We start from the raw sequence: 26,065 nt of genomic DNA, 5'->3' as shown, positions 1-26,065 counted from the left end.
AACCTGTGCTAACTGAGTTATGTGATCCTTGCAGAAGCCATGAACCAGCAAAGTTCCCAAGACTTTCGGAAGTTCCGCAGATGTCCATTTTTTGCAGCATGAAGGCGTTCCTGCAGATTCTCCAATGCACTGTGAAGGAAAGGTAAGGTGGATTCTCGGAATACCTCTCCAAGCTGTTGCTACCAGTGTTTTCACAGCCCACAGAAGCACTGAGCATTCTCTGGTGGTAAGAGATGGACCTGTGCTGCTATCACTACGTCCTTGGGCAGGAATTGGCTGAGATTGGCTCAGCTGCAGTGATGTGGGGCTCTAGAGTTAGGGACTTGGAGAACCTCTTGCTTGAATTTCCAAGTTACATGAACTGTTTTTTAAATGCAGGAGTGGATCTACACAGAGAAGAAGAAAAAACACGCTATAAATGAGTCAGAAATTAAATCGCTATAACAAAAGAACAAAACCACTATGTAAAATCACATAGAATTTTTTTTTTACTTTCCAACGCCATCTGGTGCTGCATGTTTATAACGCATCCAAAACACTGTTTTTTGACTAATGTAGCCGAGTCCAAAGTGCTAGTATGCAATGGACTAGTTTTGCATTGTTTATAATTTTTAGTTTTAAATTCTTGTAATTTGCCCTGGGACCTCATAGTGTTGGGAAGACATGTGAAATTTCAATAACATTCTCATACCCTCCAACACTTTGAAGCCAAAATCTGGGACGCCGTCTTCCCAGATGCCATCTTTCCATTTTTTTAAATTGCAAGAGCACGGCAGCCATTTTGGTTGTTGCAATTTCGCGAGATTTCACGTTGTGCCTCCCCCCCAAAAAAACCCTCCTTTGTGTATGGGAGAATCATGCCACGAGATCACATCAACCAAAATGGCCTCTGTTCTCTCGGGATTAAAAAAAAAAAGGGATGTCACAGTTTTTCTGGGACACTTGCAGGGTATGCATTCTAGAAACACTGAGCAAATGGCACTTAGGCCTAGGCCTTAAAAAATATATATTTTTTGTTGCAAAGGGGCTGCAGCCTACAAACATTCTTACAGAACTTCCAAAATTACAGACAAAGCTTCCATTGTTGTGCAGCTTATAGTGACCCAGTAACAACTTTGTCCGTGTAGCTATTCCTGAGGCATTCATAACTTGGCAGTTTTATGGTAATCGAAAGCAGCATTAGACTTCTCCATCTCACCCAGCAATAAAGAGGCTTCATATCTGAAAGGCTTTTATAGGGCTTTCGTCCTGGTCTTAGGAAGAACACAAAGGCAAGGGGGGTCGACAAATAGCCCTAGGAAAACAAAAGAATCTGCGCTTGCATGTGCTATTGACGTGGCAGGAACAATAATAATAAAAAAAACATATTTCAGCAATCATTGCCAAGCCATCTTGACTGAAAGGTGTATGTTTAATGACGGCAGATCCCCAGAGTTTTACCAAGGACTTTTAAAGCAAATCCTCTGCAACAGTAAATCATGCCTCTTCCCAACTAAAATTCCATCAATAGTTTTACTGAAATATCTGTAGGAAATCCTAATGTTCAAATCCCGCTTTATTACTGTAATAATGGACCTAATTTGTAAAACAGATAAAATGTGGCCTTAAAGATATTGGCATGGGAGAGATATACAATCCCTTCCCAGCTAAGTTGTTTTCTGGCTGTTTTCGGGTTGCTTTATTTCAAAAAGTAAAAACCAGGGCACCCCGAAAGTTGTTGAGCTTTTGTGAAAATGCAAAAAGCAACCCACAATTTGACTTGTCTAAATTCCAGGACAAGGCACCACCTTTTGGAAATTCCCCCGGACGCTAATTCCGCCTTTGAAATCCAGAAGTATGGCAGCCCTGGGCTATTTTAATTCCTAGAGAAAAACGAGGACAAAGGAATGAGGGCAACCATTCTATAAGAGCGAGAGAGAGAGAGGGAGAGAGAGAGAGAGAGAGAGAGAGAGAGAGAGAGAGAGAGAGAACGCACTGTTGAAAGCAGAGTAAGGGCCCACACTCGCTGGGAGAACACTTGTTTTGCATGCAAAAGGCATACTGTCCAACATTTTTGTCCCCCAAACTGGGACGTCAGCAAAGTTGTGCCAGAGCACCTTCTTTTTTTCTCCTCCCAAAAATTTTATTGGTTTTCACAATATTATAAACAAACAAACAGACAAGACAAACAAACAAAACAAACATAGCCTTATTAAAAATTACAGTTATTAACTTTGTTAAGTGACTTCCTCGCTTCCCCTTGGTTGGTTCCCCATTTTTCATGAAATTTAACTTAAACATTAACATCCTTAAATCTTCACCTTATAGAATTAAACATATTAATTCATCACTTAACATAAATAAAATCCTAAGCCCATTAAGTATCTGCAAGCTATTTCCAATTAGTTTAACTTAACAAATTTAACTAAATAATCATTAAATTTATTCCATTCTTCCTGATACTCCTCCTCCTTCTGGTCACAGACTCTTCCGGTTAGGGTGCCAGAGCACCTTCTGGTTAGTCACTCTGGCGTGAGTCAGAAGGGTCTAGAAAGCGATCTGGCTCACATCAGCAGGATTGCACCAGACTGCCTTCTGGTCTGGTGGTCTGGCCTGACCCTGCTGACTCGCGCCAGAATGAGCATCTTTTGGACCAAACAACAGCATGTTCCGGGATGCAAACAGTAGCTGGGATTGACTTCTCTGATTCCGGGATGTCCCACTTAAAACAGGACAGTTAGCAGGTATGAAAAGGTCCCAGCTTAAATCCCTGGCGTCTCTAGGTAGGGGTGGAAATGTTCCCTAACCAAGACCACGGAGAGGTGCTTCCAGTCAGTGTAAACAATAATGAGCTGGGTGGGCCAATGCTCTGACGCTGTATAAGGCAGCTTCCTGTGTTTGAGCCAAGCTGCAATCTCTCAGAAGACATTTTTCAGAGAACACCTGAGATTTTTCTTTCTCATCCTCCACACTCACTAGAAAAAGAAGGCCTAGGCTACTAGGCACGATGGCTATGTTCTGCCTCCAAGGTCAGGGGAAGCATGCCCCTGAATGCCAACTTTTGGGAATCACAAGTGGGGAGAGTGATGTTGCACTCAGGTCCTGCTTTTTGACTTCTCATAGGCATCTGGTCAGCCGCTGTGAGAACGGGATGCTGGACTAGATGGGTCATTGGCCTGGTCCAGCAGGTTCTTCTTTTGTCTTTATGGAGTGGGTTTGGGTGTTTATGTATCCATTGGTGGAGGTTGCCGTTGGAGCTCAGCTGAAACATGGAGTTGAGGTTCATGAGTGTGGTCATCCCCGCTCCCCAGAAATAGCCACCCATGACAATGTTTCATGGAGGACATGAAAGTGTTTGGTGGGCAGCGGAAAGAATGTGTTTGTCTACTGCTGAGACAACTAATAATAATAATAATAATAATAATAATAATAATAATATATGCATACATTCTCCCCCACCATTGAGGACGAGAGCAAAGTATTTCATTTGCCCTCACGAGATGCCACCACATGCTACATGCTCACTGGCTGTCTGGTCATTGCATTCACTACGCCACCCCTGAATGGCTGGGATCATAGAATGAATGTGAAAGAATATTTAACTAAGAAGACAGTTGGTTAGAGTGTGGTGCTGATAATGCCAAGGTTGCGGGTTTGATCCCCGTATGGGACAGCTGCATATTCGGTTGGACTAGATCAGGCATGGCCAAACTTGGCCCTCCAGCTGTTTTGGGACTACAGCTCCCATCATCCCTAGCTAACAGGACCAGTGGTCAGGGATGGTGGGAATTGTAGTCCCAAAACAGCTGGAGGGCCTAGTTTGGCCATGCCTGGACTAGATGATCCTCAAGGTCCCTTCCAACGCTGCAATTCTGTGATTGTAAGAGAGCGGATTGGTGCTGAAGCAACATACCTAAATAATCAGAAAACCTTTCCCATAAATGGTAAGTTGAGGAGTGCTGCCCCCTCAGAAGCAGACATTTTGCCCCAGTAAAAAGATGGGTTCAATAATTCAATGCAGCTCTGGTCGTCGTCTGTGTGCATAGATAAATATAGATATAGATATTGTTTTTCTTTTTAGACTCACTACACCAAAAGCCCTCCTTCCATATTGAGGAAAAGATCGTCCGTGAACAAAGCTCTCAGTCAGAAGCAAAAAGTAGGGAGAAGAGTTCGTTTCCAGGAACCAGAAGAAATTATTGGACGTGTTCATGGTATGCTTGATATATGACACTAACAGCTCAAAGCTGGTCTCTCTCATACCCTATCCCTTTGAGGTTTTATTTGCAAGCTCCAGCCATCTGTTTACCCCAGAACTGTCACTGGGGCCTTTTCATTGTACCTGGAGCCACGTTGAAGACCCTCTGGAGACTTCCAGAGGCATGGTTGACTGGCATAGAAACTAATTATAAGAAATCAGTTGCTGGATTGGACAAGGTATAAATAGAGGCTGAGAAGAAGAGCACTCTGGGAAGGCAGATGCACGTCAAGGTTCCATTGGCTTGTGTGTAGGCCACACAAACCCAAAAAGCTGCTCTAATTTCACAAATATTGACCTGGTTTCGTATTCTTCTGTTTATGCTGCCAGAGTTAAGAGTGAAATGCACAGAGACAGAATCTGCAGGAGTGCGCATCTGTAAGCCATGGAACCATAGCCTTGGGAAGGGAACTTGGTGTCAACCAGTCCAAGGAAATTAGTACGACAATTTGCCTGATAGAGATGATGCGAAGCAATCTCTTTCTCTTTGGCAATCACTCATAGCCAAGTAAGATTGTCTTCCATAAACTCGATTTTAACAGTGGGTCCGTAAGTGACTGTGGAAGCCAATTCTGGATCCACATGTCCTTCCACAGTGGGGACATTGGTTTCCGGGTGGGAGTTGATCATGGTGAGGGTTTGCCAAACATGCCTTCCTCTTAGCATGTTTCTCCCTTTCGTCTTGAGTTTGAGCATCTTTAATGTCCATGACACTTGGACTTTAAGGCTGTTCTCCAATTGGAGCGCTCGCAGGCCAATGTTTCCCAGTTGTTGGTGTTTATACTACATTTTTTTAGGTTTGCCTTGAGAGAGTCTTTAAAACTCATTTGTTGACCACCAGCATTACGCTTTCTGTTTTTAAGTTGGGAATAGAGTAGTTGCTTTGGACAACATGTCCAACGAAGCTGATGTTGAAGAATCATCGCTTTGACACTGGTGATCTTTGCTTCTTCCAGTACACTGCCATTAGTTTGCCTGTCTTCCCAAGTGATGTGTAATAATTTTTCATGACACCATTGATGGAATCTTTCGAGGGGTTGGAGATGGCGTTTATAAGTGGTCCATGTTTCACAAGCATACAGTAAGCTAAGCACTACAGCACACTGCAACATTACGACTGGGAAGGGCCATAGCTCAGTGATAGAGCATCTAACTTGCATGCAGATGGTCGTAGGCTCAATCCCAAGAATCTCCAGGAAGGCTGGGAATGCCTTCTGCCTGGGACCCTGGAAACCACTGCCAGCCAGTGTAGACCAGGGGTCGGCATGGCTTACCGGCCATGGGCCGGATCACTCCCATGGAGATCATTCATGGGCCAGACCAGCACAGCGCGATGCCCGAAATCACATCTATGAATGTCCGCGGCACCGGAAATCACTTCTGCGCATGCCCAGAAATTGCACCTGCGCAGAAGCGATTTTTGGCATCTGGGGGGCATGTGCAGAAGCGATTTTCCAGTATCTGCGTGTGCGCAGATGAAATTTCCGGACTCAGCAAGTCCCTGTGCAGCGTTGCACCAATTTAGCGCAGCACGCGGGGGACACGCTGAGCAGGTGGCTCAGCTCAGGGGCGGCTCGAGGGCCAGTAAAATGGTCTTCGTGGGCCGCATCTGGTCCATGGGCTGCAAGTTGCTGACCCCTGGTGTACACAATACTAACGGGACTGACTCAGTAAGGCAGCTTTGTATGTAGCAACAGAACTGAGTTCAGTCGTTCCCAGCAGCAGTCATCACGCTTAGGACTGCAGCTTTTCAACCCACGTTCTGCCTTCTATTATTTACACCAGCTGTTATAGAGCTATTTGGAGCCTAAGTCCAAAATGGAAAACTCACACCTGAAATGTTTTGGTAAGACAGGGAGGGGAGCGGGGAAGAGGGTAAGGGATCCTCATTTTTTGGCTGCCAGCTCCTCCACTTGTGTGCTTCAGCGCAAACGGTCTCTGACAAATGTGATTTTGCTGTGCGTCAACACACACGCCATCAATAAGGCTCAGCTATGGATTGGGAAATGAAAGCTTTCTGGCACCAAAGACATTTTTCCATTTGCAGTACATTTCTTCCTAAATCTCAACTTGTGTGCGTTTTTTTTTATTTTTTATCAACAAATGCCATTCCAAAACACTGTTGGATGATAGATCCACAATGTAATAAGAGTTGCTTTAAAAAAAAAAAAGGAAAGCTTATTCCCCTCACTCCCACCCACATCCTAGCATTTTATTGTGTTACATTTTCTTTTGGGAAATAATACAGAGGACTGGTTCCAAAGTCCTTGTTTTCTTGCAATGGGCTATATTTCTGCAACAAGAGCAAACCCATCGACGTTGCCATTCATCTTTGAGATGAAATGAACATTTACCCAAAGTATTCTCTACTCAAGACATTCAATAAAACTCCTATCTTTCCAGTCACTGGGTATGATTATGTTTTTAAATCCTGAAATAGAGCTTTAAGATAACTACCACAAATGCATAATCTAGGATCTGAGGAATTAAATCATGTAATCTCTTTGGAGGGGAAAGGGAGGGGGTTCTCAATTCTCTGAATTGAGAATTGCAAAATTTTCAGTTCATGTTTTCCTGCATTTCCAATTGCAGCTGCTGTTGGTATTTTAGCATGGAGGGGGGGAGGTTTGCATAGGCAAGAGAATGCTATTAAAAATTGTGCTGGGAGCACAGAGGGAGGGAGAGAATAGGTCAAAGTGGGTTACAAATGGCCACTTTTTCAATCGGTTACAGTGAGGGCAGGGGGCACTTTTTACAGCTTGATACTCCTGGACCCCCATGAACTTGCAGCCAGTCCTATCCTACATGGCACGTATCTAAACACTTTGATATGATGGACACAATTGGGATTTTTTTTTTCTAAAAATGATGCTTTGCAAAGACCTGTGGGTGTTTGTGCAAGATGTTCCAATGAAAAAGAACATTTCAGCTTCCCTACAGCACCAAAGAGCCCTCTCACCCCTATAAACTCTCAGAATGCTTTCCATTTGCAGCTATAAATACTATGACATTATTATCTGCTCCCTGTAATGTTTTCAGAAAGTTCCATTTCCTTGTTTCACTTGTCATGGCTCTTCTTGCGTGCGTGTGTGTGTGTGTGTGTGTGTTCTGTCTCATCACGAAGCTTCAACAGAGACGGGAAAATGTTTATCTGAGAACAGATCCTAACACACGTGTTGGAATTTCCCCTTTCACAACAGACTGTTTCGTTTAGTGGCACATCTGCTGATTGTCATCAGGGACAAGCTGCATGTTAACTCAGCAAACTCACAGTCTGAATCCCACAGCTGCTGAGTTAATGATGGAGTCGGCCGGGGGGGGAGGGGCAGAAGAAAAGGGAGGATGGTGGGTGGAAAGAGAAGAGGCTTAATAATAGGTGCCAACTCCCTGGGGCCCTGGGGGCCCAAACACCCACAAAATTCCCCATGAAGGAGCTGGGCATGCACAAATTTTGGTGCCAGGACCATGCATTCTGCATGGTACCCATAGCCCAGGGCATCCACAGTTGTGGGGGCCAAGCTAGCATTTCTGGGCTTAATCATTCCTACACCCATCTATTCTCCTCTTGCAGAACTATTTTTTCTTCCCCGGGGGGCTCAATTTTGCCTAGGGATAATTTGATACATTGCACACATACACAAAAAAAGAAGAGAAAAGCAATTGGTTTCAGTTTTACAAACTGATACCAGGGTGAGGTTCTAAACATCTTTACTAAAATGTAGCTTCTCTGCTGAAAATCACATACAGTGGTACCTCAGAAGTCAAACGGAATCCGTTCTGGAAGTCCATTTGACTTCCAAAACATTTGGAAACCAAAGCTCAGCTTCTGATCAGCTGCAGAAAGCTCCTGCAACAAATGAGAAGCCGCAGAAACCCCGTCGGACGTTCAGGTTCCAAAGAACATTCGCAAACTGCAACACTCACTTCTGGGTTTGCGGCGTTCAGGAACCAAAACGCCCAAGTACAAAGGCATTCGGGATCCAAGGTACGACTGTACTGTCTCTTTTTCTCCTGACTATGTACAACTGCTTTTAATGTCTCTGCAGAGACATCACCTTGCCAGCAAAGGTCCGTAAAGTTAAAGCTATGGTTTTCCCAGTAGTGATGTATGGAAGTGAGAGCTGGACCATCAAGAAGGCTGATTGCCGAAGAATTGATGCTTTTGAATTATGGTGCTGGAGGAGACTCATGAGAAGAGAAGACTCCCTGGAAAAGACCCTGATGTTGGGAAAGATGGAGGGCACAAGGAGAAGGGGACGACAGAGGACGAGATGGTTGGACAGTGCTCTCGAAGCTACCAGCATGAGTTTGACCAAACTGCGGGAGGCAGTGGAAGACAGGAGTGCCTGGCGTGCTCTGGTCCATGGGGTCACGAAGAGTCGGACACGACTAAACGACTAAACAACAACAACATGTACAACTGACTGTGTACAGCTCTGTGTTGCAAGCAACCTCATTTACATTTACAAACACTGGCAAGGCACTCAGATGACATCTCTTCCCACTGTCTTAAGGTTTAACTTTTGACCACGTCAGGAGAGGAGTCCCGAGCTGACTTAATGCACCCTATGGAAAAGTAATGGCTATACACCTAAAGCTTTATTTTACAACAACTTATAGACAATGCAATTAAAAATAACACTTTATGTAAATTAAACTTATAGCTTCAACACTCTTGGATTCATTGTTGCTTCTTGAGGCTCAGGTAGCCTTCATACCGCAGATTGCCTTCCATCAGCTTTGACTGGTGGTCCAGTGACGCCCCTATCTGGACAAGGAGGGCCTAACATCTGTTGTCTCTGCTCTGGTAACCTCTAGGCTAGATGACTGCAACGTATTATATGTGGGGATGCCTCAGAAGATTGTTCAGAAACTTCAGTTGGTACATAATTGGGTGGCCAGGTTGCTCACCTGGGTAAAATGGTTTGAGCATCTTACACCAATCCTGACCTGAGTGCACTTGCTGCCAATTAGTTTCTGGGCCCAATTTAAAATGCTGGCTTTGACCTATTAAGCTCTAAACAGCTCAGGACTGCAATACCTCAAGGATTGTTTCTCCTCATAAGAACTGACCCACATCCTGCAATATCATCTAAGGCCCTTATTTGTGTGCCCTCTCCATGAGAGGGGATGCTGTGGGTTAAACCACAGAGCCTAGGACTTGCCAATCAGAAAGTCAGTGGTTCGAATCCCCACGATGGGGTGAGCTCCCATTGCTCTGTCCCTGCTCCTGCCAACCTAGCAGTTCAAAAGCACGTCAAAGTGCAAGTAGATAAATAGGTACCCCTCCGGCGGGAAGGTAAACGGTGTTTCCGTGCGCTGCTCTGGTTCGCCAGAAGCGGCTTAGTCATGCTGGCCACATGACCCGGAGGCTGTACGCCGGCTCCCTCGGCCAATAAAGCGAGATGAGTGCCGCAACCCCAGAGTCGGCCAGGGGTCCCTTTAGCTTTACCTACCTCCATGAGAGGTCTGGAGGGCAGCAACATGAGAACGGGCCTTTTCTGTGGTGGCTCCCTGATTGTTGAATGCTCTCCCCAGGGAGGCTCACCTGTCACGTTTATTGCATATATTTAGGCACCAGGCAAGAACATTCCTCTATAACCAGTCCTTTAGTTTTCTCTGATGAACATAGGGCCATCCCAAGGAGAAGCAGGACATTCCGGGATCAAACCGTAAACCAGGATGTCTTCTGTAAATCTGGGGCTGTCCCTAGAAAATAGGGACGCTTGAAAGGTCTGCATCTAGTCCACGGGTGTCAAACACAAGGCCCGCGGGCCGAATTCGGCCTGCCAGACCTCGTCATGTGGCCCATGTAGCCGCCGCCGGCCGCCAGCCTTCACCTTTTATTCTCGCTTTTTTTTTTACACAAGAAAGCCGCCTCTTCAGCGCATGCGCGACAGCCTACAAGCCAGAGAACGTCTGCCCTCTAGCGGCGCCGGCCGTTCTACACAGGAAACCTCCACTTTACATGCATTCAGGAAACCTCCACTTGTTTTTATATTGAGCGCATGCCATCCTGTGATGTGACAGATCCAACGGCTGCCTGAACAACCGGCCCTTTGAGGGTGACCAAACTGCTGATGCGGCCCCCCGATGAATTTGAGTTTGACATCCCTGATCTAGTCCAACCCTTTGCAATGCAGGAATCTTAGCTAAAGCTATGGTCTTTTAAATGTGTTTGGGGGAGTGGGGTTATTGGTTTATTTTTGAATTTTGTGTTCTCATTTTCTATCTTTGTGCTGTAAATCACCCTGTGACCTTCAGACAAAGGGCAGTATATAATAATAATAATAATAATAATAATAATAATAATAATAATAATTGCATGTGTTGCTCCACCCACTTCTGACTCTGGCCCCAAAAATTCCACCCGGACACCATTTTGGACGGACGAATCCGGACATATGACAGCCCTCCCCAACCTGATGTATAAGAAGAAAGTGGAATCAGCCGAACCAGCTTTAATTATTTTCTCAGTGAAAATCCAGCTCATTATTTTTGCAAGTGAGCCGTGTAAAATCTGCATTTGCCTTTTAACTGAGCAATTTCCAACCTGCAGCTAAGTCCTCTGCCGAATTTGCCCTTTTTTATTAGTCCAAAGAGGTTCCTTCTTTGCAGTGCTAATAATACATCCCTTTCATTCTGTTTTCTATCTAGACATTTCCTGCTGTGACTACATAGTTGGTAAGTTGAAATCTCTAACATGTTCACCGTGGGCCATTTGTGGAACTGACTGATGATGGCTTGCTGCTTGGATTATTAATAGCCTAGGTTTGCAAAAGGAATAAAACATTAGCTGAGAGTAGCAATTCACATTAGGTCTCCTTCGACATACTTCATCTACAATATGGGGGTGAGCTCCTTTACACTGCTGTTTTAAAAAACACAGCTAGGGGTGGGTTGCTTTAAAAGAGGACTGGACAAAATTGGGGAGGGTAGAGTTATCAATGGCTATTAGCAATGATGTCTGTGCTCTGCCTCCAAAGTCAGGCAGCAATATTTGGGAATACCAGTTGCTGGAAACCACAGGAGGGGAGAATGATCTTGTGCTCAGGTCCTGCTTGTACGTTTTCCATGAGCTTCTGTTTGGCCACTGTGATAACACAATGCTGGACTAGATGGCCCACTGGACTGATTCAACAGGCTCATTTTAAGTTTTTAACCTCCAGACAGCAAGCTAATCTCAGGCCGCATTGGGTTGGTCCAATTTGGCCCATGAGGCTATTTCCCCCCAACCACAACCACCCGTCAAGCAGCTGACATCACTTCTGGTGCCCTCCAGATGTTGCTGGACTACAACTCCCATCATCCCTGTCCGCTGGTCATTGTCAGGAGCGAGCCGACAGTAAATCACACCGTGCAAGTTGAAGTTAAGTCTTTATTAGCAAGAACATGATCTGTACAGACTTGGCAGAGTGTCGGGCCCAATGAACACAACAGTTCGCCCCCAGTAGGTCTTGCCCCATGGATCAGTTGCCGAGACTGAAAGTCCCTGCCTCTCCAGGGTTTTTCCCAAGCAATCAGAGACTGTGCCTGTGTGAACCAGCCTCTCCTCCGCCCTTTTCATGCCTCTTCTGGTTCTGGGAGACAAGCTGGGAGGGGAGCTTGTTGTAGCAGGAGGGGGAGACCCTCATGACTCTTCACCAGCCCGACTCAACTCTGCCTCTTGTCCTTCCTCCTACTACTGCCTCTGATTCTGGACTTCTCTTGGCCATGGGCTCTCCCAGTTCACTAAGCCCTCTTCACCTTCTCCTCCCAGTCTTCTCCCCTTTCTCCCTCTGGCCACTCATAGTCATTGCACCACCAATCTCCAGGCTCTGAGCCTTCTTCCCTTGGTGGTTCCCCAACTGGTTCCTTCCACCATTCCTCTGCGTCCAACCAGTTCATGACAGTCATGCTAGAATTCAGCGGTTCTCAACCTGTGGGTCCCCAGATGTTGTTGGACTACAACTCCCATCATCCCTGAGCTCTGGCCTTGGTAGCTAGGGGTGATGGGAGTTGTAGTTCAACTACATCAGGGGACCCACAGGTTGAGAAAGGCTGTGCTAGATGGAAGTGATGGGAGTTGCACTCCAGCAACATCTGGGGGGCACTTCCTTGGCTACCCAAGTCCTCATGTGCCCTATAGCACTTCCCCATAGCTTTGCATCTTAAGGGACAGTTGGTCATGCTGGGCATCCTGTTTTTTAGAGTTCATCATTAATTACCACCCTGATAGGCATCAAAATAACTGTTCCACAGGACACAGTTTGAGCAACCCCAGCTCCAGCATTGAGAATGGAGCAGTTTTCTGTGTCCAAAAGCAATTTCACACTGTATGTTTCAGATGCTATCTACTACAGTGCGTGTGATATATATATATATATATATATATATATATATATATATATATTCAGTCTACAAGTGCAATAACATTTGAATCAGTCCCTCACAGGAAGGAGTTAGCGAGCAAGCCACAGGCTGACATTTATTCACAGAAAGCACAAAGAGAGTAATTTTAAATAGCAATCGATTTAACAAAGAAAATGGAAGCCTGTTCAGAGATAATTTGCAAGCGGAAAGGAGGGCTTCGTTCGAGATGAATAAATCATTTGCTGCAAATAGTTCCCCCCGACTCTATTAGAGAACATTGATTCGCTTTCTCGGCTTCTTTAAAATGATTTGCTCTTAGCATTCTGCCTTCCCCCAAAACACACACACTTTTTGATACATTATTATGGGTTGGGTTGCCTGCCTTTACGACTTCTACTTTCCTCCCTGTACCTCAGCATGACAGCTTAATTGTTTACCATGAATTCTGGGACTGGTAATAGCAGCTAATTTAAATAGGCCAGAGCAAATAGTGGACCTTTACCCATAACGATACAGACCACAGCGGTGTTTATATATATATTTAATCTTAACCATACTGGCTGCGCTCATATACTAGGCAAATGGTTACACTCTGTACAGAATTATTATTATTTTTTTAAAAAATGCTTATTATTCGATGCATAGATCAGGCGTTGGGTAGCACTTTCCATATCAAAGCAGCTTTATAAAAGAAGACTGTTGTTATAAAGTAATGGCAATGCAACTTACATAAAAATTGCCACGCTGGGTCAGAGCGATGTTCCGTCTCACTCAGCAGCTTGTCAGTAGATATTGGTACGACAGTGTGTCTCACACAGGATCATCAACAGGGCATATAAGAACAGGGGGAGCTGCCTTCTGCCAAGTCAGACTGTTGGTCCATTGAGCTCAGTCTACACTGACTGGAGATGCAGGTGGCGCTGTGGTCTAAACCACTGAGCCTCTTTGGCTTGCTGATCAGAAGGTTGGCAGTTCGAATCACTGCGGTGGGGTGAGCTCCTGTTGCTCTGTCCCAGCTCCTGCCAACCAAGCACACCAGTGCAAGTAGATAAATAGGTACCACTGTGGTGGGAAGGTAAACAGCGTTTCTGTGCGCTCTGGTTTCCATCACGGTGTCCCGTTGTGCCAGAAGCAGTTTAGTCATGCTGGGCAATGTCCTGGAAAGCTGTCTGTGGACAAACTCCGGCTCCCTTGGCCTGAAAGCGAGATGAGCGCCACAACCCCCTAGTTGCCTTTGATTGGACTTAACCATCCAGGGGTCCTTTACCTTTACTCTTTTTTTTTACACTGACTGGCAGTGCTTTTCCAGAATTGTAGAACATAAGAAGAGACTAGTCTAGTGGATCAGACCAATGCCCCATCTAGTCCAGCATCCTGTTCTTACAATGGCCATAGGAAGCTACCAAGCAGGACACAAGTACAAGAACCAGCAACTGGCCTTACTGAGGATGCCAGAGGTTGAGTCAAGGACCAACTCTCTGCAAAGCACATGATCTGCCATTGAGCTCTGCCCCTCCCTGTGCCTTTAACACCATTTCATTTCATTTTCCTTTTTTCATTTCACTTATTATTTGCATACCACAGACCCTCCAAGTGTCCCTATTTTCCAAGGACTTCCCTGATCTAGAGAAACCATCCCAGTTTCTGATTTGATCCCGCAATGTCCTGTTTTTCCTTAGCATGTCTCTATTTTCATTGGAGAAATGTTGGAGGGTATGGAGTTATTTGAACCCCCAAGCCAGGAGTCAGCAAACTTTTTCAGCAGGGGGCCGGTCCACTGTACCTCAGGCCTTGTGGGGGGCCGGACTATATTTTTTTGGGGGGGGATGAATGAATTCCTATGCCCCACAAATAACCCAGAGATGTATTTTAAATAAAAGCACACATTCTACTCATGTTAAAACACCAGGCAGGACCCACAAATAACCCAGAGATGCATTTTAAATAAAAAGACACATTCTACTCATGTAAAAACACGCTGATTCCCAGACCGTCCACGGGCCGGATTTAGAAGGCGATTGGGCCGGATCCGGCCCCCAGGCCTTGGTTTGCCTACCCATGCCCCAAGCCATCTGAAGGCAATCCTGTATAGGGAAGTTTAATGTTTTATTATGTTTTTATATATGTAGGAAGCTTCCCGGAGTGGCTGGGGCAACCCAGTAAGATGTGTGGGGTATAAATAGTAAAATTGTCATCATGGAATGGGACATCCCTATGTTCATTGGAGAAATGTTGGAGGGTATGATACCACCTTTCTAAATCACTATACGCAAGGCGGTTTACAAGCTGAAGAAACAACAAAATAGACAGCAAAGATCACACACCTAATAACCATCTGATCCAATACAAAAGAAGTCAGAATAAAAGCATAACTTTGAAATGAACAAGTATAGCAAATCAACCAATATTCAATAATCCATTAGAGTATAATAGTAAAGAATAAATTTAAACCAGCAAGTAATAATTAAATAGTTTGCACTTGATGAAGGTCAACAGAGATTGTGGTGTCCTTGGGACATAAGGTTTGATTTACACATATATGCAACCTAAGCAGAGGGTGAAGGGGCTCACAGCATCAACACTCCCAAAGATCTTGCTTTCCCCTTAGGTCTCCAGGCAAGCCCCAGGTCACAGTTTTGGATCCATCACAGAGCAAGGCATGTCTCTGTCTCTCTGGCTTCCAGCATCACCCCACATCCACTCACATGCGCAATCTCCCTTGGCCTATTGCTCTCCATCCCAGGATGACATGGCACCCAACCAGGTGAGGTGGCAAAAGGCCCACCTATTTGTCTCTATGGAAACGTAGCTCACCCTTTGAGATGCTGATGAGAGCACTTCACCAGCCAGCTAAGACAAGGCCATTACCCAACAAAGAGACTTTTCCGACAGCTGCTTCTGCTAGATTCCAAACTTCACTAGATGTGCAATCACAGGCCTGGAAAGGACCCATGTATATTATCCAGGCTAACCCCCACACAGCCTATAATGATAAACAGCTACCTTGTACCACTGGTTCACCCACTTTAGCATTGTCTGTACTGACCAGCAGTGTCTTCACAGACAAGATGTCACTCCAGGTGTTGCTGGATTGCAGCTTCCATCATCTCTGCCGATCAGCCAAGCCGGGTGGGGCTGATAGGAGCTGGAGTCAATCATCATCTGGAAGGTGAGCATCAGAATTGGCTAGTCCTACTGTTAGAATTCCTGCTCCATGATTGCAGTCATAGGATTGTTGTCTATCACATGACGGTATATGTTTTGACTCCACAGAGTGGGAAGTGATGTTTGTGTTACTGTGTTCCATGAAGTGGGACTATTGTCCTTTGTTCTTTTTCTCTTTGCTGTCTGATGCTAGAGAGAGAGGGAGCCACGTTGCAGTGCTCCGTGTGTGTTTATATGTAAATAAAGTAGATTAGCCAAAATGCTGAGTTGCTGAGATCTGTCACGCACATGATGCGCAAACTCTGCAGATCCCTAAGTGTGCCGATGTCGGTTGGCATCAGTCGCTGTGATGTTCGGGCTGAAGAAAGCTATTGAAGCTCCCGAACAAACGACCAGGAGGGAGGGAACGTACCAGTCGGGCATGTGTCTCTGCCAGGGTCCTACTCGAGTGTAGGCTGAACTCCTGACACCTACAACACGGGTCAAGGATCTGGAAACCATGCCATATGAGAAACGGTTGAGGGAGTTGGGTAGGTTTAGCCAGGAGAAGAGGAGACGGAGAGGAGATATGATGGTCATCTTCTAGTATCTCAAGGACTGTCACATGGAAGAGGGAACAACAAGCTTGTTTTCTCCTTCTTCAGAGGGTAGGACTTGATCCAATGAATTCAAGTTGCAAGGAAGGAGATTCCGGCTAAACATCAGGAAGAACGTTCTGAGGGTAGGAGCTGTTCAGCAGGGGAACAGATTCCCTTAGGAGGTGATGGAATCTCCATCCTTGGAGGTTTATAAGCAGAGGTTGGGCGGCCATCTGTCAGGGGTGGTTGAGGTTCCTGCATTGCAGGGGGTTGGACTAGATGACCCTCGGGGTCCCTTCCAACTCTACAATTCTATGATTCTACGAGAGTATCAAGACTAGTGGTATCCTCCCCAAAGGCTTCGCAGAAAACTTAAATAAAATAGGAATGCAAATGAAAACATTGTAAATGCCATTAAATACCAAAATTAATACAAATTAAGATGAACGCTTATGACACACGCACAAGCATTTCATTAAAAGAAAGAGAAAGCCTTCCTAAATCAGCTTGTGAAAATTAAAACATGTCGAATGTTTACTCGGATGATCATTTTAAGCCCGCTTGTATTTTATGCCGCACCGAGTGCGCAACTAACTCTCTTTTCTTCCAATTTGAAAGGACTGGATATAAAAGGCTCGTGTTACAGGCAGAAGCCACGGAATCTCGTTTCTTTATAAGCTGCCAATGAGCATTAAATAATTTGCCAGAGCTGCCTAGCGTTCAGAAGTATTTAAGTGCTCACGTTTTTTTGCTGAAAGGGGTTTTGTTTTTTAAAAGATGGCAGCGAGGGTATCCAAGTGCATGCATTAATTATGGTAATCCTGTTCTTGTTGTATATAATCAAATCCTTTCAACGCTCCATTAGATTTCATCATTGTTATTCAGTCTCCTTTCGGAGGGAGGTGTGTGTTGTTGCTATTTGAGCTAGGCGTGCCAAAGAGCTGTATTCAAGGGCAGGAGGCCAGAGGAACACATGCAGTGGGCAGAGACAGGCCTGGGAACTGCTGCCAAACAGCTGCAAAGAGGCAGAGCCAGGGCTGCTTTATAGCAAATCCTGGGCAAGCACAGGAGGTGTGGGGGGAGAGCCACATATCTATATGCAGATCAACGCTCCTCCTCTCTCTCTATCCAGCTTCCTGTGTTGCCTTTATACTGTTCAAGGAGCAGGCCTCCTGGCTGCCTGAAAAGCTGAGGTGTAGGGATAGGTTGGGCTCCATGATCATTGCAGATGGTGACAGCAGCCCCGAAATTAAAAGATGCCTGCTTCTTGGGAGAAAAGCAATGACAAACCTAGACAGCATCTTAAAAAGCAGAGACATCACCTTGCCAACAAAGGTCCGTATTGTTAAACCTATGGTTTTCCCAGTAGTGATGTATGGAAGTGAGACCTGGACCATAAAGAAGGCTGATCGCCGAAGAATTGATGCTTTTGGATTATGGTGCTGGAGGAGACTCTTGAGAGTCCCATGGACTGCAAGAAGATCAAACGCATCCATTCTGGAGGAAATCAGCCCTGAGTGCTCACTGGAAGGACAGATCCTGAAGCTGAGGGTCCAATACTTTGGCCACCTCATGAGAAGAGAAGACTCCCTGGAAAAGACCCTGATGTTGGGAAAGATTGAGCGCCCAAGGAGAAAGGGACAACAGAGGATGAGATGGTTGGACAGTGTTCTCAAAGCTACCAGCATGAGTTTGACCAAACTGCGGGAGGCAATGGAAGACAGGAGTGCCTGGCGTGCTCTGGTCCATGGGGTCACGAAGAGTCGGACACGACTAAACGACTAAACAACAACAGCAACAGGGATAGGTTGTTGTTGTTTTTTCAGTTATTCAAAATCCAATTATTTTTTTATTTTTTTATTTTTTTATTTTTTACCAGCAACCAAACACAAACAGTGAACACCCCCCCCCCAGGTGGCTGATACATTAGGTATACATAATCAATAATAACATATTCAAATCAACCATATGCACAATTTTATATACGTTAGCACTCCTCCCTCCACAGGGTTTGTTTAACTTTTAACATTTTAATTGCCCCAAATTGTTCTAACCTACCCAAATAATTCAATTTCTCAAACCAATCCTCCTCTTTCTCACTGATCTTAAACCCTTTCATTCTGTGTATCTTCACAGTTAGATATTGTAAAATTATGATATTATTCAGTTTTTTCCTCCATTGGTTCACCCCAGCTCTTCTGCATTTTTCCAGTTACTCGCTATAACCTGTCTGGCTGCAGTTACCATCAATTTTACCCATTTACATTCCTCTTTTGTTTTTAACTCGGTGCTACTCAGACTAATAAGAACCATTAATTTAGATATTCCCACCTTCCTACCCACAATTCCCAATATTTTCTATACCAGTCTGTTTCCAAAATTCATTAACTAATGGACAATCCCACCACATATGACTGTATGTTCCCATCACTCCACATTTCCTCCAACAATTCTTACTTCCAGATTTTGTAATATGATACAGTGGTACCTCGGGTTAAGTACTTAATTCGTTCCGGAGGTCCGTACTTAACCTGAAACTGGGGCCTCCTGCTGCCGGAGCACGATTTCTGTTCTCATCCTGAAGCAAAGTTCTTAACCTGAAGCACTATTTCTGGGTTAGCGGAGTCTGTAACCTGAAGCATATGTAACCTTAAGTGTATGTAACCCGAGGTACCACTGTATAACCTTACAGGTGTATAATACCATTTTTGTACCAAGGTGTAGGAATAGTTAAACCATGGAATTCACTACCACAAGAGGCAGAGATGGCCACCAACTGGGATGGCTTTAAAAGAATAGGCAAAATTCATGGAGGAGAGGACTATGGATGGCTCCCAGACCTGATGGCTCTGCTCTGCCTCCACAGTAGGAGGCAGTAATGCTTCTGAATACCAGCTGCTAGAACTCTCAGGAGAGGAGAGTGCTCTTGTGCTCAGAGCCTGCTCATGGGTTTCCAAGGGCCGTCTGGTTGGCTTCCGTGAGAAAAGGATGCTACACTGGACAGGCCATTGGCTTGATCCATGAGGCTCTTCTTAGATTCTTATAATAATAATAATACATTTTTATTTATACCCTGCCCTTCCCAGTTCAGAAAACCGGGCTCAGGGCGGCTAACAACAAATTTAAAACACTTAATTGATGCAATGAAATTCAGAATTCAGATTCATTTCTGAATTCAATTCAGAATTCAGATTCATTTCTGAATTCAATTCAGAATTCAGATTCAATTCTGAATCTGTCAATTTTGGCCTCTCTCAATTTCTCGTTTTTCCCTCGTTTCGGGTTTGTATTAATGTAAAACCAAAAGTACAAAGAGGAAAGAATAGAATCAAAGTTACGAAATAAAGGAACTGTAAGAGCTAAAATGGAACCCAACCCCCTGCAATGCAGGAATCTCAACTAAGGCATCCATGACAGATGGCCATCCAACCTCTGCTTAAAAACCTCCATGGAAGGAGAGTCCACAACCTCCAGAGGGAGTCCGTTCCTCTGTCAAACTACTCCTACTGTCAGAAAACGCTTCCTGGTACAGTGGTACCCCGCAAGATGAACACCTCGGAAGACGAAAAACTCGCTAGACGAAGGAGTTTTTCGTTTTCTTAGCCACTTCGCAAGACGCATTTCCCTATGGGCTTGCTTCGCAAAACGAAGCTTGCCCCGCAAGCTCCGGGGATAGCGGGGAAGCGCAGCGCGTCTTCCCCGCTGTCCCCGGACCTCTTTTGAAGCAAGGGGCGGCGGGGAGAAGATTGCTTCTCCCCATTGCCTGCCCCGCAATCTCCGGGGAGAGAGGGGAAGGCGTGCGGCGCTTCCCCTCTGTCCCCGGACAGTCTCCATAGGAACGCATTGATTGATTTTCAATGCATTCCTATGGGAAACCGTGCTTCGCAAGACGAAAAACTCGCAAGAAGAAAAAACTTGCAGAACAAATTAATTTCATCTTGCGAGGCACCACTGTATTTAGCTGGAATCTCCTTTCTTGTGACTTGAAGCCATTCATTCAGGTCCTAGCCTCCAGAGCAGCAAAAAAGCAAGCTTGCTCCATCTTTCATGTGAAAGCCCTTGAGATATTTGAAAATTGCTCTCATCTTATCCAGGCTAAACATACCCAGCTCTCTCAACCATTCATCCTAAGGAGCACTACAGAGGTTGTATTTTCCAAATAAATAAGAGAGCAGGTAATGTTGTAAAAGAATAAAACACATCACGGCAGCCTAATTTTTATTTGGTGGGATAAGAGTTTGGTATATCTGAATTCAACACACAATAAATGAAATCCCACCAAAAGGCATAGAAATGTTCCAGGTCTTCCTTACCTTAAAAAAATGCATTATTTGTGCATTATTTTTTCTGCAAGAGCCAGAGTCAACACATTATTGTACCACAAAGAGATGTTTTAAGTCCCGTAGTGTCTTGGTTTCTTATTTTGCAGTCTTTATCATAAAATGCTCTACACATCAGTTTGTGACTGTAAAAAACAAAAGGCCTTGTGAAAATTCATCACCATTTTAATGCTAATTTTAAATGCTAAAATTAAACAGTGCTTTGGCCCTAATATACCGGTACATTATTGCATGCAGAAAAACTTGGGAAATCAATACAACCCAGGTGGTTAGGAAGGCCCAACAGAGACTCCATTTCCTCAGGGTCTTGCGAAAGAACAATGTCAAACAAAAATTGATTATCTCCTTCTACCAGGCCTTTCATACTGTACATATTGTTCATACAGGGTGGTACTCAGGTTTGACAGCCGCGGACAGAAAGTCCCTACAGAGGGTGGCGAATACAGCACATGATACCATGGGCTGTCCTCGGAGTTCACTAGATAACATCGCAGGAGACCACTGCCTCAGGAGAGCAAGGGAAATTCTTAGGGACAACTCATACCCTGGCCAGCACTTCTTTAAGCTCCTACCTTTGGGCAGGAGATACAGAAGTATAGTCAGCCCTGCCAACAGGTTAAAGAAAAGTTTTTATCCGTGGGCTGTTGGGCTGCTGAATGGGGGGGGGAAATAGTGGTGTACAGTGGACGCTCACGCTCTGGTTGCGAACGTGATCCATGCGGAATGCACGTTCGCAACCTGCAGTGTTCGCAACCCGCAGCGGCACATCTGCGCACGTGCGGGTTGCGATTTGGCACTTCTGCGCATGCACAAAGCACGATTTAGTGCTTCTGTGCATGCGCACCTGGCGAAACCTGGAAGTAACCCATTCCAGTACTTCCGGGTTTCGGCGGTCCGTAACCCAAAAAAAACGCAACCTGAAGCATCTGTAAACCAAGGTATGACTTTAATTGACTTCTGCCAAGCACACAGAGCACGAACAAGACTGAGTATATGGGGGGGGGCTCGTTTAATTTCACTGCACACAGGTGGTGTAGTGACAATAGAGGTTTTTATTTTATTTTATTTTATTTTATTTTATTTTTTTTATTTTATTTTATTTTATTTGTCCCAGGTTCAGTCCTCAGCATCTCCAGGTAGGACATTTTCAGCCGTGTGCTTAGACTTCATAGAATCGTGGAATCACAGAACCGTAGAGTTGGAAGGGACCCAAGGGTCATCTAGTCCAACCCCCCCTGCATTGTAGGAATCGCAGCTAAAGCATCCATGACGGATAACCATCCAACCTCTACTTGAAAACCTCCAAGGAAGGTGACTTCTTCACGCATTACACTGAACACAGATATTAGCTGTCTCTACACACGTACAGTTTTTGGTGTGAAAGGGTCTACCACTGAGGGATGTAACTCAATAGCAGAGCATCTGCCTCAGATGGAGAAGATCCCAGGTTCCACCCCCAGCTTCTCCATGTGGGGCTGAGCACGCCCCTTCTTTCTGAAACACTGGAGAACTTCTGCCAATGGGTGCAGACGCTACTAAGATAGATGGGACAATGGTTTGACTGGGCATAAGACAACTTCCTGTGTGCCTATGTTCCCTCTGGAATGTGGTGTGGATTGGGGCCAGAGGAAGAGGTGAGTGGGCAGCATCAAGAGTCATGAGGAGCGTGGGATGTAACATCACAGAAAGCAGTCAAATACATTTCTTGTTTGCCCAGAGTGGACACACAGGGGGATGTTACTCCAGCCAGGAGGACTTCCTGTGACACCTGGTCTGGAGCTTCCTCCCCCGTGTGTCACCAGGTAGATGGGCATGACTCTGGAGTGTGACCATGAAAGGGCTGGTCACACAGCCATCTTCCCTTCTCTCTTGACCCTTCTTCTTCACTTTATCATATCTTGATGCTTTTGCTGTCTGCTGGCTCTCAGCCAGCAGCACATGGGCTCAATCCCCATATGGGATGAACCATAGCTGTCAACTGTCCCTTATTTGGCAGGAAACTCCCTTATCCCAGCGCCGTTTCCCACTGCTGTCCCTTATTGATGATGTCCCTTAAATTTCCCGGGTTTCAAAGAAAGCAGCTCCTCTCCCTTTCTGCCTGCCGACCAGGGAAGAGGGAGGCTCCAACTGTGTTCCTTGGCTGCATTGCTCACCCAATAAGGAGTCTCAGAATGACTGGGGGTGGAGCTTGAATGCCTTGTGCCTGGCCGCGTTGCCTGGGGACTCGCCTTTGCTCAGCGCTTCCCAGCGGAGAGGTGACGGTGGTTTTCCTTGCTGCATCCCCTTTGCCGGGTTGCTGCGGTGTGGGAACCACTTCTTGAGGCTTCGTTTGGCTGCAGGGTGGGCTTTCTGCCTTTGGCTCGGAGGGGCTCAGAAGTTGAACATACCTGTGCTCGGGATCGGATAGATATGTCATCGTCGGCCCACTCACCCTTGCCGGGGAAAAGGTCTCTTTGGAGCGGGGGCACATGGTGGGGGAAAGGAAAGGAGCTAGTTGAGTACAATGGCGGGCGGTGATCTCGTGGGAGGGTGGGTCTTTTGGATTTGTTTTGGAGGCTCCTTTGATTGACTATTATGGGGGGAAGGAAAGGAGCTGGTTGACTAAAATCCCTTATTTTGGCTGCTGATCCCTTATTTTCGAGGCTGCTGGTCTCTTGTTTTCAAATCTGTAAATTGACAGCTATGGATGTACCCACACTCTCTTCTGTAACTACGAACGACTTATATTCAGGATCATACTGTGAACTGAATGTAAGTAAACTTCTCATTGCTTGTAAGAGAAGACTGTTGTGTCTTTATTCATTTTAAGAGGGAACAAAGGGGATTTACCAGGAACAAATCCAATCTGGACAAGCCAGGCTGGATTGCTTAACTCAAGAGATTCAAACGAATCTACCAACTAGATTCCTGCAATATACAGGGGAATGTACTCTGCTACTGACTCAGCAGCGTGAGTGAGGAAGGATAATATTTAATCAATATATCCTCTCCTGATATCCACAACATTCCCACAAGGAGGCAGCGGCAGTATCCTCAGAGGGAGATCCTCTGAGAGCAGCATGCTTAATCGCCCCCCAAATAAAAAGAAATGGATATCATACATTTCTGAGATGAAAATAGGGACAGTCTATTCTAGATCAGGAAGCTTCTTCCGCGTTGGATCTCCCACACATCTACATTGGTCACCTTGAGTCATCTGCAACCTCTCAGCTTCCCCAACCTCACGGGGGGTGGGGAGTGGAATTAGAACACTTGGAGGGTCTGTGATATGACACCGGAAGTTAATATTTCTCCAGCAAAGTGTGTTTTCCATAACAGAGAGCACGTGTTGCGGTGGGGGCCTGAAGGCCACCCCACTGTTGTTGGGCAAATGCTGTGATTGGGCAAGGAGTGTTGCTGGGGAGAATGTTATGTTGCTAAATGGTGGGAGGGATCAGAGGTCTTAAATACAGGGCGGCAGCCTGGGGCCTTCTCTTGGGCTGCGTGCACCGGATCACCCGCCCACCCTCCCTGAAAAGGGGGGGTTCGTTGTCCTCTGACCTTGCTATGCCTGTCATGGGGTCGTCTGCCGTTGGGGCAGGGGCCTGGTAGGAATTTTGTCCATTTGGCTGATTGGCTGTTGCCATTTGGTTTTTGCCTACTGCGTAGCAAATCATCACAACTTGTAAGGTTGCAGTTAGGCATTGGTTAAAATTGGTTGGTGGAGGGGTAAGTGCCAACCCCTCCAATGATGGTACTGCATAGGGAATTCCATTAAAGGAACCCAGGGGCTTGCCATCCCTTTCATCCTAGTCCCTGGCATTGGACTTGGGCTGTGCAAGCCCCAGGGGGCATGAGGGTGAGAGATGAGGGACTGATGCCCAGCTTCATTTCTTCTGCTGGAATCTGGAAGTCAGTTCTGTCCCTGGGGCAAGGACAGATAGTCGTAACCAATGCCTAAGCAACCACTCACGTGTGTGTATTTAAATAAAGTTGTGGCCAAATTCATGCCAAAAACCTTAAAGAAAAATTGTTATTGGGGTGGCCTGGGGGACCTCGATGCACAAAAGGGGAGGTGGGGTGTGTTTCAATATGACTGGGGAGGACCTAATTTTAACCTCGCTTCTTTCTGTTCTCCCCCACTACATCCCAGCGCACAAGAGGCCTGCAAGCATACTGCCTTTGTTCCTGGGGATTTTCCTTTGTGCGCTCCTGCTTTTGGCTTTAAGTCTCTACTACGGCAGCGTGAGGCGAGATTTCAAAGTCTTGGAGGAGTTTCACACCCAGCTTGTTATCGTCGTCCTTCAGATCAGGCACGTTGCTGTGAAATGTTGGGCCTGGTTTATGAGGCTGTAGAAAGCCTCACACATGGAACCATGCAGGTCTGGGGACGATGGTTCGCTTCCTCTGGGATACTGTCCGAATGTGTCTGAGAGAGAAAAAGAGCCTCTTTATTTAAGAGGGAAAAAATTAAACGGAAAATGAAGCAGCTGTCTTCTTGCAAAATTACGACGCTACCCACGGTGGGCATTTTTCCTTTCTTATCGCCGTCATTTGGGTTCCGCATTTCTTTTCATAATGCCATTATCGTCTCCTAGCAATCTCAATTGCAATTAGAGGCCCATTGTGTAAGAGCCTTGAAGCATTGAGAATATTCTTTATTTCCAACCTGGGGATGTGTGGGAGCTGCAAACAGGATTTCAAAGTATTGCCAATCAAACGTTTTAAAATAATAATAATAATAATAAACCCATGAGCTAGACCATACAAAAGACTAGTCTTCAAAAATGACTTATTTTTAAATGATAAATGGTGGGTGTTGCTTACAGAGGAAAGTGTGGACAGACAGGGTGCATAACCTTATCAAAACTTGCTTCCTTTGAAATTCCCCAGCAGTTTCTTCGGGGAGGAGCCTTTGAATTCAACTCAAATTTTGGCTTGGATGAAACTGAGAGTAGCTGTGCATATTTTACTCTCCCCCACTGGAACCAATGGGGTGTAAAAGTGTTTCGCTGGAGCTGAGTCAAGCCTCTTTGTGTCTGATGTATATTTTGAGGTGAGGGTTAAGCAATGTGGGTATTTGTGAGTGGTATGTATAAATATCACATTTTATCCATTGCACGGTTTGAAACCTATTCTATATATGCCAGCTTATGGATAGCTGCTGCTAGCTTTCAAAAGATAGTTGACCAAGTGTCTAACCACACAATTAAAAATTACAGGAATGTTGCCGTCTCTACTATCATTGGTTCATGGTTTAATAAAATATTGTATATACTAATAAAAATTGGTTATAAAAAGGTGTTTTTTAAAGACATTGATGCCATTTTCAGCTTACTGGAATCACACCAAGACTCTTTAAAAAATGAACACAATGAAAAAAAAATGCCTTCTGCATTGCAAAATTATGATTA

At 45.3% G+C, this 26,065-nt stretch overlaps 1 protein-coding gene across 1 annotated transcript; it reads left to right on the top strand.

Annotated features, from left to right (window-relative positions):
- C1H14orf180 (chromosome 1 C14orf180 homolog) lies at positions 1-26,065 on the top strand. Its single transcript, XM_053361364.1, has 4 exons — positions 1-142; positions 4,061-4,193; positions 10,895-10,921; positions 24,805-26,065. Exons 1-4 carry the CDS (start codon positions 125-127, stop codon positions 25,005-25,007), a joined length of 381 nt encoding a protein of 126 aa, XP_053217339.1. The 5' UTR covers positions 1-124; the 3' UTR covers positions 25,008-26,065.

The sequence above is a fragment of the Podarcis raffonei genome, chromosome 1 (genome assembly GCF_027172205.1).
Source record: "Podarcis raffonei isolate rPodRaf1 chromosome 1, rPodRaf1.pri, whole genome shotgun sequence".
NCBI classification, from domain to species: Eukaryota; Metazoa; Chordata; class Lepidosauria; order Squamata; family Lacertidae; genus Podarcis; species Podarcis raffonei.
Note: the sequence above shows the minus strand (reverse complement) of the source record. Positions and strands in the feature narration are given on the sequence as shown.